The 15,944-nt window shown below is 36.6% G+C and overlaps 1 protein-coding gene across 3 annotated transcripts in view; it reads right to left on the reverse strand.

Annotated features, from left to right (window-relative positions):
- Positions 1-5,976: 5,976 nt before the first annotated feature.
- Positions 5,977-15,944, reverse strand: part of PCGF5 (polycomb group ring finger 5) — a 65,533-nt gene continuing 55,565 nt past the window's right edge. For all 3 annotated transcript variants that reach the window (XM_071563182.1, XM_071563184.1, XM_071563181.1), the window contains one exon: positions 5,977-15,476. In XM_071563182.1, the coding sequence (XP_071419283.1) occupies positions 15,429-15,476 (48 nt within the window). In that variant the 3' untranslated portion in view covers positions 5,977-15,428. The remainder of the gene's footprint in view (positions 15,477-15,944) is intronic.

A 15,944-nucleotide genomic window follows, 5' to 3' on the forward strand; every position in this document is an offset into this window, starting at 1 on the left:
TTCAGTTTTTGCCTAACCACAGTAAAGGTATCATTTACAGTTCAAAATTCTGACTTGAATGCATCTGAACCCAGAGAGAGGTTGCTATGGACTGATCATTAACAGCAGTACATTCTATGCAAACAGCTTAGGGCTCCACTATTGTCTTTGTACAGGAAAATCGTCAGATATTAATGAACATGGAGAGCATCTATAAAATCATTAACAAGCTCTTTTTTTCTTACCTTTTTTTTTTATTTCCTTGGCTTTTACTTTGATGTACCTTTCAGTAATTTAAAATACCTTCTGTAGTTTTTGCTGTTTACTAAGATATTTTCCATTCACAGAATTTCATTTGCTGCTGTCATATTTGCAGTCTCCCCATGCCATTGAAGGTCTCTCAGTGCTAAGGGAGGAACTTCGCCTTCTGGTCTTCAAGGATATGGTTTCACCATTAAACTTAGAAACAAAATGCTGGGGGCTTTTGGAAAAATGTCAAAAAGTGATTTTTCTTTGAATGCAAAGCACAAACTCTTCATATGCATTCCACTCCTGACAAAAGACCTGGGTCTGGCTGAAAACTAAACAAGCCTTGATCCTTCTGATTCTGGAGAACCATAGAGGAACTTTTCCTCCTGTTCCTTGGAATGGATGGCTGTATTTCCTTTGTGACCTACCCTGGAACCTCAGTCTGGCAAACATCCACATTGCCTTGCTGACAGAAATCAGCTGTGAGCTGTGTTTCTGCTCCCCATTCTTACTCAGAATCACTTCAGCATCTGGATGTTGCTGTCTTGCCCACACATTTATGGAAGACAGAGAAAAATCTTGCCACCTCCCTTTGTGAATTTTGTAGCAGCGCAACCAGAGCCTCTAAAGTGCTGCTTTAGGAATCTGTGACACTTCAAGCATTCTTAATGCAGCATTCATGGATCATCAGTCATCAAAGATTTTTTTTCTCTTTTTCTAAATATTAGAGATGCATGAAGAAATTCAGTTCAGCTTTGACTCCTCAAATTAAAAATGTCTATGTGCCTTGTGGTCTCTTGCACTAGAGGTGCTTGTACCTGTAGGCTTTTAGAGATGATTATAATTGATCCTGTACTGAAGTGGAAAAAAAACACATTTGACTTATGGAGTCCGTGGAAATAATCATCAGCCTCTTTGAGGACTACATTTTGCTAAGTTCTCTAAGCAATGCTTTTGCTTTTTTGCTCCTGGGACATGGTATCTTTTCTTAGATGCTAATAATACTATAAAGCACTGTCTAGGGCTTACATTCTCCTAGACATATTTAATTTATATTCAAAAGTATGTACTTTTTGCCACAGTATTTTCTACCACTACAACAGTCAAACAAATATTCCAGTAGTCACTTGTGGACAAATAAAAGCAGAGAAGGTGATAGAGCTGCTGCACAATAGGTGTTTTTCCATCCCCATGACCTACACTCCTGAAGTGTTTAGCGACAAGAAACTCATGAATCCACAGGCTCAGTCTTGCCCTGGGTTTCATAGCCTCAGTCTCAAGCTGATGGCCACACCAAGTCTTCTGTCTTCTGCCAGAGCTGCTGCCTGCAATTCTATAGTAAGTCTCTAGGATGCTCCTCTACCGTTTTCCAAGGTCAAGCTCTTTGGTAACTGTTAATGCTATACTGCAAAAGGAGCTGGAACTAAGTCTATGTTTCGTAGTACAATGTGAGGACATTTAGAAAATACCATTGTATCTGCTGGCTACCTACGTTAATTTGAGTCATCGCTTGTCAGCAGTTAACAAGATGGGTGATACTAAAAATATTTATTGGTGAAAGATCACATATTTTGAAATACAGTATATTATCTACAACCCATGGGCAAACATCTTGTATACAATGAAGTGTGGTGTACAGATAGAGTGGCTAGCAGTGACCCAAGCTTGGATGGGGTTTAAACACACAGCCACTGCCTATCTGCTGCCAGTTTCCACACTCATAGCACAGAGCTATGAATAGCTTGAGCAGTGCACCAGTGGAACGTGTATTCAGCTGTCTGGCTCATTACTGCTCCTTAGGGTGGCTGCCTGGTACTCCCTTGTGTTGGTGTGCTGAGCAATTTCCTCCACATGCTGCTGTGATGCTGCATCTCTGGAAATTCTTGTCCCCACCTGCTGTTGTGCAATTGAGAGAGATGAGAACTACCAGAGGTGAAGACAGAATTTCTTACGGGCTATTCAACTTTGGGTTTAGCCTGTCACCTCCTGTGACTAGCAATAGATGACATCAGAATAAAGAAAATTAGTATACAGCCCTCTGTCATGAAAGACAAGTAGGCTCTCCTACCACATCCACCCCCTTCTCAAAATCCAGAAGATATTAGAAGGAACTTAGAAGAATTTAGCTTCTCTTCAGCTTCTTCAAGCAGTGATTATTGTAGATTCCCCATGCTGAGAAATGAGACTGTATTAAGACTCATAGGGGTAAAGCATTTTACTCTGAATTTTTTTACCCCTGAGAATTTGTTTGCCATAGAATAGGTAGAAATCAATGTTTTGAGGCTGAATGCAGATGGGAGGTAGCTCACTGTGCAGTCACTGAAATGGTTTTACTGGCACTTTTCTCCAAAGTCAGGGGACAGACCTGAAGAGATTTAGGTGTGAATTCTGATTTCACATTACTGTTGCATTGAAAACTTATTTTGCCGTTGAATTACTTTCTTGTGCTAAGTTGCTCTATTCTACTTTCACCTATGGCCACGTTGCCATGGCAAAGTCACTCTTGCATGTGTATGTTTGAAATATGTAACTTACAAAGCACTTTGAATTCATTTGATGTGGTAGGCATCTATTTTCCAAGTGATTATCTTGTTTTAAATACAATCTGTAAAACAGATGAAGCACATGCTGTCAGGAGGCCATTTCATATCTCCACAACAGGAGCCCTAAAAGCCAATGTACATGTGTTGCATGTTACATATGAGTATTCTTTAAGCACATGCCTTTATCTGATCAGGCATCTACATACCATGTGTTTAGTTTCATGCTGTTATTATGCTATGACATAGTACCTTGTGGTTTTTTAGCAAGAATAGAAAACTGAATTATAGCAGCCCTTGGCTGAAAACAAGAAGAGTACAGATTTTAGCTTTCATAGTATCACTTCTCTAAATAAGCGATAGCATAATTTACATGTTTTTTATTATAGTAACAAAAATTTTCACTAGCAAACATTTTTTATTTGTCTGTGAATAAATAAAAAAGTCAAATCAGGGGTAATGCTCTGAACATGCTCATTCACCCACTCAAAGTATTAGCCAGAGAGCTTTTCAATAGCAATTTTTCCAAAGATGAAAAACAAGTTCCACATTGCTTACCTCAAGCAGACTAGTAATACTCTTTTCTTATTTATAAGGTACTCTGGAAGCACATTTTCACTTTAAGAAGATTCTGCAACCAGCAGAACAGGAAAAGAAAGGTAGATTGACTGCTGCAAGTTGCTGTACCATTTAGCAGCACAGATCCATGCCTTTTTATTCTCTTATTCCAGGAATTTTCATTAACAAAGAGTAAGAATCTGAGTTGAATACTTGAAGAAAGAGGAAGGGTTGAGAAGTCATCTGTGGAACTGTTGTTTAACATTATAATGCAATCAACACTGGAGAAAGCAGATACAGAGGTACAGGTGCCATTCTGAATGCCATTTGCTACCAAGGGGATACCCATTGGGAGTACATCTCTTCCTCTTTCCTCATTAATGGCTTCAAATACACTCCATAAGTTCTTCATTTGTAACAAGGTGCTTTGCAAATTCAACATAATAAACTAGCAAAGCACAGGAGCAGCAGTGAACTTTCTCAGCTCACCTTTTAAGATCTTCAGAACTCCAGATGTTGGGTGCAGCATAAGGACATGATGAGCACACAGAGCACTCCATGTCTGCAGCACTTTTAGCAGGTTATAGGGAGGAGCATGGGAATAAAACACATTTTAGAAACTGGTCAAGACGAAATCATATTACTTTGAGAAAGACATGGACAGAAAAATTAAAGCAGGAATACTGGCTAGTAACAAGTTCTGCCAAGTTGTAGAGATGTACTTGGACATTAAAATCTGTAGAGGATACTGGCAGGAGGACTGGAAATCTTTAGGGGCACTGAAGTGTCTCCAAACCTGGCATTAAGTGCAGCTTTTCTTAAGAATAGGTTCACTTTTGTAATTATTTTCTGTATCTATAAATGCACTTACCGTAGTTATTTGTGTACTGAAGGACAGAACTTTACCTGTAAATACTTTAGAAAAGATAGACAGAGTGTTTTTGCATATAAGAATGTTTTCTTTTCCTGTGTGAGTTTAATGGGACAGATGCCAACGCTTTTATGAATTATGAATGCAGCAGTCTTCTTTCTAAATGAAGATGTTGGAAGTGTGCCACTGGAATAAGGTGCTCATATTACACACTGCCAGCAAATTCCTGTTTCTTTAATGAAACCTAAATTACAAAAGCACTTTTCTTTTGAAAAGCATTACTCTTGCCTATAATGACATTGCATAGCATATTCTCCTCTAGAATAAGAGGGAAAAATAATCAGGGTAGAAAGCAGTAAGTAGTACAGTTCTAACAGGGAAATTCATACGCTATGCCCCTGATGTAAATAGCTGTTTGTACACCACCTACCCTGCTCCTTCAATAGAACATAATTCAGGTTTATGATGGATCAGGCATTTGTTACTATTTTTATGCATGTTTTTTTCCCCCACAATGAGTTCCTTTTTAGCTACTTGAAACAAAGCAATTATTTAAAATAATTTAATCACAAGCATTTTTAATGGGAATCTTGCTTAAGGAAACATTGCTCCCTACTTAGGAGCAGAATTTTGCATTTACACATGATTCAATTTCTGTTTCATAAAGAATGTAATAAAGTTATTTAGATGCATTATGTAAAGTTTGGGTTTTTTTTTTTCACTGAGTGACCTTAAGTTTCGAGAACACTTTTAGAAGGAAAAGTATTAAGTCTATGATGTTTGACAAATCTGGAGGTCAAATATCCCATGTGAAAAAGGTTCTAAGAAAGACAGGGAGGCTTGCATTGCTTCATCTGCACAGGTTACACAGCAGGCAATGGTGCCACAGCTGCTCTTTGCCTGTTAACAGATAAACGCAATGTAGTGAACAATTCCCATTTAATCATATGTACATAGTGCCATAGACTATATACATGTTCACATTTTGTGCTCACAAGCAATTGTGATCTTCTGCTAACATGTAGAGGGATTTTGCAAGAGGATGCAAAGTGTTCTTTGCCTCAGATCCTTTCTATTATTTCTCAATCTGAACCATGTCTCAGATGGTTTGTATTGCAGGTTTCACAGTAGCATCTCAGATAAAAGGTACAAGTTTCCTTGAATAACAGCTCTCCCTCCATGGTTTTAATTCACAGTAACTCAGTATATATTATGAAGAATGTTAGTTCACACCGTGGGCTCATATGTAAGGATTTCCTGCAGTTTCCAATTTGCATGTACAGTCATTTTACACTATCTTAGAGGTGAAACAACCCAACAACATAATAAAGGCTAATCAGAAGGTAAACGCACAGAACACTAAATACTGAAACAGTATTAACCTAGAAAACATTAAAAGGGAGAGAAGAAAAAAGAAAAAGGCAGTGAAATTAGGTAAAAAAAACTGGCAGAAGTTCTAAGGGATTGTTTTTTAAAAACAGAGCCTCAAACACACAGTGACACTCTGTAACCCACCTGGTTATAATTTACAAATGGGGTGCCAACTCCAGCCAACTTTAGCGTCAGGCAGATTCTGCACCTGTGAAAATTAATGGTAGCACTCTATGACATTAACTAGAACAAAATCAGGCCATGTAAGTACACTCTGATTTTTCTATGATGCATAATATTAAGGCATTGTTTCCTACTCTGCACTTCTGAGTTGATAGTGTGCTTGCATGATTGAGATATAAAGCTAGTAAATGTTTTAATCAAATATCATTACAAACAAGAGAGAAGTCAGATAAAACCAGAGATTTTTTTATTGCACAAAATAAATTATATAGAAACAATGCAACAAAACAACTTGTATTGTAGGCTGCACAACAGATGTTACAACATGAATATATTTATTGCTTTGAGAAAGGAGCAATTCAGTGCTAGTAAGCAGATTAGTTATACTTCTTGCTCATCTAGATTTTTCATAAAATTAATCCAACTGGGCTAGAGGCATCTTGCAGCATACGGGTCAGGCCAAATTGTCATTTGTTACCAGCCATTATAAAGGTGCTGTAAACTTCTTCACATTAGCACGAAACACTCAGTGTAATGTCACCAGTGCTGAGCCATACAGGTAGTTCATTATTAGAAATATCATTACACACCAGACACATTTACACACAAGATTCTAAAGGCCCCTTCACAGGGTTTGCATGAGCTGTTTTTCTAAAATAAATTTTGCTTACAAATGTTGATGCAGCTTTGAACAGGCACACTTTGCTCCACATCAAGAGGCACAGCCACGGGGTTTTGCCAAAAAACCCCCAAGTACCAGCACTTCCCTCACCTAATTGTAAAATTGCTCACTAGTGCTGACAGTTACAGGTGTCTCATTTTTTTCAGGGCCACACTCAGCTTCTAAGATTAAAAAATCCCCCCACATTCCTTTGGTAGAACTGGGTGAAATTTACAGTGCTTTTTAAAATCAAAACACAACATATTTGGTTCTTCAGAAGATAAAAGCCTGCAATACTGGTATTGCATTTGGATCAAACGGATTTAAGTTTTTAAACTGCTACTTTGTGGACCCTGAGATGCTGACCCTAATGAAATTAGCTCTTAACAAAAATTATAAAAATGGACAGTGTTCATATAATAAACCCCATCAAATCCTGCTCAGTTGCAGATCTTTGTGAAGCATACATGCAAGTGAGACAATGCCATTTCAAATGTTCATAATCGAGTCAAATTCTCCCCCAAACTGACAAGGAACACAAATATTTCCTCAGCTGAGTCCTTAACAATGAATTCAACTGCTAATGTACACACTCAGTGTTGCAAAACTTCTTCACTTGTGGGAGGGTTAATATAATAAGACTAAATTTAACTAATATTGGCCACCTATGAAAGGAAATTAAATGAAGAAGGGGGAAGTCTGGGTCATTTCAAGTCTTAGCTACAAGGACAATTACAGAAAATCACTCCACTGAGCTCAAGCTGAAGAACTTAACTGAGCACCACATTAGCCCACGCAGTAGAACCCTGTAAAATCCCACTGAAACAAGTAACTAGGTTTTGGATTGTACACTAGTAACAGTAAACAAATATGGTTGCCACTCTTTACTGTACTTTAATGAAATTCTCTGCTTTACTGTTTTTTCCCTGAAACTGTGTTAATGCATTATGATGAATCAAAATACAGTTAAACGTGAGGTTTCAAAGCACTGCAAAATATTACGAGGAATGAATTATTCTGAATTTAAAAGTACTATTTGTAAAAATTCTCAGAAACTTTAGTGATGCAATCATGTTTCATGCATGTACCCAGTAGTTTTCTCTGAAGGCAACCAAGTATCAAACTTGACTAATCTTGCATACTTTTTCATCAAGGGGACTGTTTTTTAAGTACTGTATGTAAAAAAATTCTGTCATCGTTTTATTAAAATGTTTTTAAGCACAGCAAGATTCAACTAAATAACCAAATATACCCTGAAATGTCCATTAAAACACACACATCACAAAAAATGGGTAGCATTTTTTATAATTATAATGAAATAGAAAAGTTGTAAGGCAGGATGAAGCTAATATCGAAGATGAAAAACAGCACCACCAGCCTATGTTTTGCAATTAGCTTTCTGCTCAGATACAAAATATATTACCATAGTCAGATACAACTGATTAAGGTGAGAAATGCATTTAGCCCAGCTGTACTAACTATACAGCTTCACACAGAATAAACATTCCATAAATCAACAGAAAATGCATTTAAGCACAAAAAATAAAAACATGTGATTCTCTAAGCAGCATTTTCTTTTCTTTTTTTTCCCAAAACATTAACATAGATAGATATTGGACTGATTAAATATCTACAAGTGCTTTTCCTTTACAAAAATACATATATTCTTAATAGTAGGATAGACTGTCATTAACAATGACCTGTGTTTTTTTCACTTCAATTTGAATGATTTATAAGCTAAATTTTACAACCACAAAAAGGTTTATTCGTAATATGATGTTATCACTTTTGACAAAAAGCTTAAAACATTTTGTATTTTAAAACAAATTAGCAACATAAGATCACAATGTGTTCTATGAGGTCCTAAGTACTGTGAGGGCAGCTTTATTAAAAACTGGTAACTACTGATCAAATGCAAGGAAGCATTAGAACATTATTACTGCTCACCATAGGCTCCTTTCTTATCATAACTTGGATCACAGCTTATATAAGGACACTTAGGCCCCCACCCCCAAAAAATCCATTGAGAGTAACTCTGTATCATCTATTCAGTAGCCTGGAACATCCAACATTCAGGCTTTGCATTAATTTAAAAAATGCAAAATATTTTTCTTTCGATAGTTAAGTCTGCAATAAGGGGAAGTGATGCATTGCTTCATGGTTATGCTAAGAAGCTTGTATTGGAGAAAAAAATATCATCAGTAAGTGTTTAGAATGAAATCTTTCAACCAGCTAAATAAATTGACCTACTACTTTCCAGTTTAGTTAATCACTATCCTGGAAAAGAAAACCAGGATATCTGGATTTCTTTATTCTCTCTGTTTTATACTGCACAAGTAAACTAATCAATTCTTGCTAATCAACGCTCTCATGTCAAGGACACCAATGCCATTTGCTAAAAAAATAGCTATAAAAATCTGTAAAACATACTCAGTATCTTCACATTATCTTCCAAGTCTGTCCTTTCGACCCTCCAAAATATCACTGAACTACAACTAGAAACCGCAACAGTAGCTTGGTGACTATTTTGTGCTTTGGAAGGTTTAGAGGATTGACAGCACACTGAAGTTTTTGTTAGTTCACAGGCCAGGTATAGCAGTCACATCAGTAATGCAAGCCTTTGTGCTTTTCTTCAGGAACATGGGCTAGGGCTCAAAGAGCTACTCTATGTCTGTTAACTCAGGCTTTATGCTATTCATGTTGTTTTTTCATTTTGTGTTTTGTTTTGGAACTTGCTAGGTTTGCCTAACCCTTCAGCTTGGTGACACAGACAACAATGACCACCTGTTCAGTTCTGCGGGATTGAGTCCCGAGGTACCTCTGGACCTCTGCACTCCAGAAAAGCATCAATGTCATATTCCAAGGCAGTTTCTGGGTGGCCTTACCTTTGGTATTAAATAGGTTCCTTAAAACTATTAGGCAATCAGATTATCCAGAAAAATAGTTTATTTTTAAAAAACGTGTTTTTTATGAACAAACTAAATATTTGACAACAAAGACTAATTTTAAATTGATTAGTATGTGGTATTTTTCAGTAAAAAGGGAGCATGTTTAATTTTACTGCATCAAAACTCAGGACACAACAGGAACAACATTTATCGTATTCAATATTAATAATAAACTGAATTTTATGAGTAGAAGACCATCATAAAATACGTGCCTTGCACTTTGATAATAAACATCTTCATTACAACTTCATTTTTAATAAAAACCTCAGTATGTTAACTAGCAGCAAAATGTTTTCTGTTGCAGTGATTTTGTGTATTGTAATCTTGTCTCAACTCTTACTTTGCTTTCCACTCACTATCATGATGAAAAAGGTAAATGCACAGTAGCTACTTCTGTTCACCTCATCCTGTCAACTGTCAACCACGTTAGAAGCATTTCCTAAAAATACACAAAAAAGTTACTTCAAAGAAAAGTAGGCCTAATGGTTCAGGTAAACAAGTAAAGTCAAACCAATGCCCCTCTTTGGTTAAAATTGATGTAATGGCAAGAACTTCCACTTGTAGACATCTTTCATTCCAGAATTTCTCCTCCATCCTGAACTTACAGAACTTGGTAACTGCAAAAGATATTTTGGACATCTCTACCCATGCACAGAGCTCCTCCCTTTCACTGCCACACTCCAAAACCATACAGACCTAAATTGCTTACTAGGAAAAGAAAGTACATCCTTACTCAACTATAGCAGCAAGCTATCTGAATTCAAAAGATTTATGGCACATGCCTTGAATGGAAAAATCTGTTGGGAATTTGTTAATTAATCAATTTCCTATCCTGGAATCTAATATTTTAATCTGATCTACAGTGTAGACAGTAATGAAAAAAAGAAAATCAACAGGTAGGTCTGCTTATGAAGAAAAATATATTAACATTACAAGATCATCTGTTGGAGGACAATGGATGTTTCATCTGAGGTCTGAATGTCAGACAATCCCTGTATGACAAAATCAGCAGTGAATGTGCTGTTGGAAGCTTTTCACATTTCCTTTAAGGTGAATCAATTCCCTTGTGTCTTGGAATTCATCCTGCCACACACTCCAGTACACTCTAATCCTTACTCAAAAAAGTGTCTTTAGCTTAACCCCTTGTGGAAATATGACCTTGTTAAACTGGCTAAAAAGGACTAAATGCAGAACTGTGAAAACTGCTGAAATCCATGAGAGCTGCCTGATGAATGAAATTTGTGAGCTGACACCTGATGTGCAATTTCACCTTTACAATTCCTCCGTGTTTTTACTTGTTGGATATGAAATAGGGTCATGTATGGGAAAGGGCAAAATATGTGTAACAACCTAGAACTGATTACAGGACAGAGGGTTCCTGCTTAGACATTTTAACTGAGACAAATAATAAGGTAACAAAGCATGAAGTAAAATGAGAGGGGAATATGCTGCATGATATATGCATTTTCGTAAGAAGCAAAGAGATGCCTTCAGCCTGCCAGATTAACTGAAGAAACTGGACTAAGCTCTTGGATATGTATGTAAGTCTTAATGCCTTTGCACTTTTCCAGGATAAAAATGCATTTGATCACTGCCTGTAATTGACCAGTATTTTATGTAGCCTCTCTATACACAAGGTTCAATCTGTTTGAGACTTAAGACTGGTTTTGAACAGCTACCTGTTCTCTCCTGTTTCTATCACAGTATCTGGCTGAGCTGAATGATATTCCTTTTGTTGCAAGTCCTCTCAAGAATGTTTCTTGGGGGGTGTGAATGCCTCTTCAGTTATATGAAAATGTAAAAAACCCACAAACAATACAGCTCATTGGTTGGTTCAATTAAAGGACTAAGCTCTGGCCTCTTTTGTTATTTTAGAAAGCAGTAGAGAAGGAGAAAGAGTTTACTCCTCTCCCAAATTCACATGTAATAGTTATACATGGGAGAGACAATATGAAACTCTGGGCCATTACTTTGCCTGCAGCAAAGAATAAGAGCCTAGCTCAAATCTAAACAGAATGGGATAAATTTGTATTCTCCTGCAGATACACTAGAACTGTTTTTGCTAACAGAAAAGTCAAGTCACATTCCTGGAACCTATGGATAAAAACAGACCAATATCCAGAATTCAAGGGTCCCTTATTCAGAAAATGGACTATTTCCAATATAAAAGTAATAATTTTCTTATAATTTCTACTGAGATAGGGTTTAATTTAAATTATCTAGAAGGACAAATTTCTTTTTATGTCTGTTTCCCTAAAAGCTTCTCAATACAACATGTTCATGAAATATTCTTGCTGAAAATATTAAGACCATAGATAAAATGCAGAAGCAAATATTACCCTGTCAAATGCAAACAATGGGCTGAAAAGGTATTCTGTACTAATAATCAGGCACTTCGCTTTGTATAACATTTTCAGTTAAGTCAAAATAATACTTTTATAATTTATTTTGCATGATAACTGCAAGCTAGTTGAGTATGCACAATATACTTAGAGCATTGCATACTGCTAGGACCCAAATCCCAGAAGCTTTCATGTGAACAGTACCTACTATAGTGGTGAGTCACTTAAATTATTGTAGTAATTTTATTTGGTATTTCATAGAAAAAAAAGAAGTTTATAGGACTAGGCCCTTAGCTACCAGCAGTGTAGTAATGCATGATGGAAGATACATTTCCTGATTAATCATTTAATTCCATATTGTTTGAGATGGTACAGGATCTTTGTAAATTCTAGCTTACAGCTTGTTACTAGATAAATGCAGCAATTAGCTATGCTGAACAAAAAGTTACTTATGACTTTCATTAATGAGTTTTTCACTTTTGGGGGAAAAAAAGCAGCACCAAATGTGCTAAGTAAGAGACACCAAGGTTAAGTAGTAGTGTGGATTTTTTTAGGTCTTATCCCTCTGCAGCTAGATACTGCTGATTTGGAAAAGCCATAGAAACACAGTGGCAGCAACACTTATTTTACATTCCTATGCTTTACAAGCATGCAGTGGTGACACTTTGTCATGGAATGCTCACAAAGTGTGACTCTATCCAGGCATCTGCTCTAGGACGGCATAGGGTGCAGTCTGAAGGGAATGCTTAGGTATTCATTACACTTTACCCAGTCTTTGGCACACAGGAATCTGTACATGCATTCTCATATTCCTATGGTGCTCAAATACTCTTAATTGGCACAAATGCATTAAATATGCATATCTGTAGACACATGGCACATACATACTATATGGGAGACAAATTTCCTGTAAAGCAGGCAGTGCCTGTGCTATACAAGCTGCCCAGTTAAGATACATATTTCACTGGCACTTCACTGTTACAAAAACTATTAAACTGTAGCAGTACCCAGGCACTGTGCCATCAAATCAGAAATGCATACAGTGTAGGTGGTTAGCTCATATGCATTTAATGCCACCATTCTTAGCTGGGAACGTTGATTCAGAGCTGTCAGTATTTTCCATGCTCAAAATGAAGATTTGCCTTCTGTAATCCTGTTTTAACTTGCATCAAGAAAATACCACAAGTTAAACCAATGTCCAATTCTGATCGACAGAATTCATGGTTCTCTAAATTATGAATACAGAAAGTTAACAAACAGTCAAAGAAAGCTTCTATTAGTTGCCATTCCGAAGCCAATACAAAATAGTGCTATTACAGGGGTCCTGTTAGCTGGATGGATTAAAAATGATGTGTTCGTGTCTTTTTAAAACAAGTCTGTTCAAATTTGTTGAAACAGCAAGTGCAATAGCTGAGAAAAAACCTGTGCCCTGAACCAAGCAGACATTATGCTTAAGCATCCTACCATTAGCTTTGTGATAAACTGAAACAGGTGTTTTATGTCAAGCAAATCTACAGTGAAAATTCTCATATAAAAACACACGAAATATATAAAAACTGTAAGGTGTCATTTGTATGTGCATGTGAATATTTACAAATAATATCCTATTTCTACCATACAAAACAACTATATACACTAAAGAGAAGAATGATTTGCAATCAGAATGCATGCTCTGCTCTTTCAAGCTGCTCCATGAGGAGGACCATTATATACACAAAGAATCTATTTTTCCCTAGAGACTCTGCAGAGAAGGGCCCTCCCTACACGGAAAATGTTCTTTCTGTCAAGTAGCACATCACAGACTGGGTGGGCAAAAAGATGACTGCTCCCTGCAGCCAGCACATGCACCCCTCCCATCCATGGGTAGGCAAACCAGTGCCTGTATGGGCCAGCACACTGTGCCTGCAGAAAGGGGCAGCAGCTTCCTAAACATTTTGCTTCCCCAGTTCCACTGGCACCTGCACAATATGTGCAACCTTGACCTGCAATGGCAGGTTTCCTAAACAGACTGCTACTGACAGCATCTTTATTTCTGCACGTCATACGGGCTTTGGTGTGCAATGGGAGAATTCGACCTGATCATGTAGGATCCCTCAAGTCAGCAATGTTCCAACTCCTAACAACACTAAAGGGGCCAGATTTAACCCACAACATGCTTATTTCTCCCACAGAACACATCAACGTGCATGAACATACACTTACAAAGGAGTTGCAGCCTTGAATCCATCTTTTATACTTGATCCCAAGAAAGAATTTTCACTTTGTCTATCTAAGAATGACCAGTTCATTCTACAGTAGCTTCTGAAAAATTGATTTGGTTCCTTTTTGCTGTATGCAAAAGGCATAAAGTAAATACAACACTAGCAGGCATGTAATAAGTAGAAATTACATAAAGTTACTGAACTCTAAGTATCTCCAGAGAATTTGAAGAGAAAAACTCAAATGACTTTTAAGCAAAGATAACAGAAGACTACAGAAAACATATACACTGCTATGCTCCCTGCAGCTTTGCCAGAAACCCAAGTAAAAATTTCATACTAGAACCACTATGCTTGCAATACCTAAGGCAACAACCACTTTTTATCCAGCACTACCAGGTCTTAGGAAAAAAGATGACCAGAACAATTATACTGGTCAGACTGCTTATCTTCAGTATTGCATTACCTCTAATTTTATGGAAAAAGTTTCATGATGTGACTTGAACTAATGAAAATATCTGTAATGAATTCTAAACTCCAGATAGTTGCAAGAGATACAATATGTAATTAAAGCTATATATTATTTTTGTCTTAGCATACCATAGATCTCCATCCAATCTTAAAAGGAAATGCTTATTATGAAAGGCAGTAATTATGTGAGATATTGCCTTGGTTGTAATTTTGTAGTGAAATTTATTTGTTTCATAGACATTTATATTATTTTAGCTTCATTTTTATGGAAGCTTAATTGTAAGAAATGTAATCTGACCAGAAGCCATTTTCCAAAAATAGGTAGTATCCCAAATTCCAATCTTCGGGGAAACCATAGAAAAGTGCAATCACAAAGGCTTTTAAGCAGTATTAGCAGAATCTATTTAGAAGGTTTAAAATTACTATTCTGAGTTATCACGTTCTACATCTCTGTGTAATTAATCTTCATTTACTGCAAAAGGACTGTTGCACACTCGTGAGTGAGCTATACCTGGACCCATGAGAACCTTATCAAGAAAAAGTAGTGGCCTAATCACCACTTTTCTAAACATATTTTCTATACAAAATATTGTCAAGGTATGATCCTTAGTTATTGGTACAGTACTCTATGATTTAAACAACAATATTCAGTAAAATAGTAAGTGTGTGACACTGCAACACCACATGGAATGAGCACTCTGCCATTTTGCTAATATAATCAATTATTAGGACCAGAAAAATTTGCTAACATGTAAGCAAAAATATTCCATAGTTTTTGAATCTTGACTGTACACGTCATGATTTTGGCTATGATTTGCAGCACACCCTTAAGATACACGAATATCTTATGCACATTTCAGTAGCAGAATGGCACTTGGCTTGCTCTAATAGAAACAACAGAGATGCAATTGACAATTTTAATAAAGACAATGTCCTTATTTGCATGCTGAAAATCTGGCTGTGTCCCCCCAATCCAGGCACATCCATTCATTGTGCAATCTGTCGATGGGTAAACAAATAGTGCAGGATTCATCTCAGTGGGATCTGGCCCTTTGGTCTAACCGAAGTCAATTCTAGGTCGATACTGAAGTACCATTGGGTAAGACTAAAAACAAAAGCAAGGGAAAAACAACAACAAAAACAGACAAAGCATGAAGACATAATTCATAAACAATAAAAAGAAAATGCAATTAAAGACTGCCTTAAGAACAGACAGAGCTTATCCCTAAGACACATGCATATGATAGTTTCATTTATATGAAATAATTCCATACATTTCAGCCACTAAATCCATACCTGCACTGCAAGTCTATTAGCTATTTGTCACTGATATAAAATTTCTTTGTATTTCATGTATTTCAATATTTATGTTTTATTACATACATATACTTGGGAGTGTTCAAACAACTCTTATTTCTGTGTTGCTGTGCTTGATAAAAATCAATCTTGAAATTTTATATTTTCTAAACCAAAGTGTATTTACAGCTGATGTACTTTGCTGCAATTTTACATACACAGAGGTTCCATAGCTATACTAAAAACAAAAAAAAAAGGTCAAATTGCTGTCCGCTGA

Source organism: Pithys albifrons, chromosome 9 (assembly GCF_047495875.1).
Source record: "Pithys albifrons albifrons isolate INPA30051 chromosome 9, PitAlb_v1, whole genome shotgun sequence".
Lineage (NCBI taxonomy): Eukaryota > Metazoa > Chordata > Aves > Passeriformes > Thamnophilidae > Pithys > Pithys albifrons.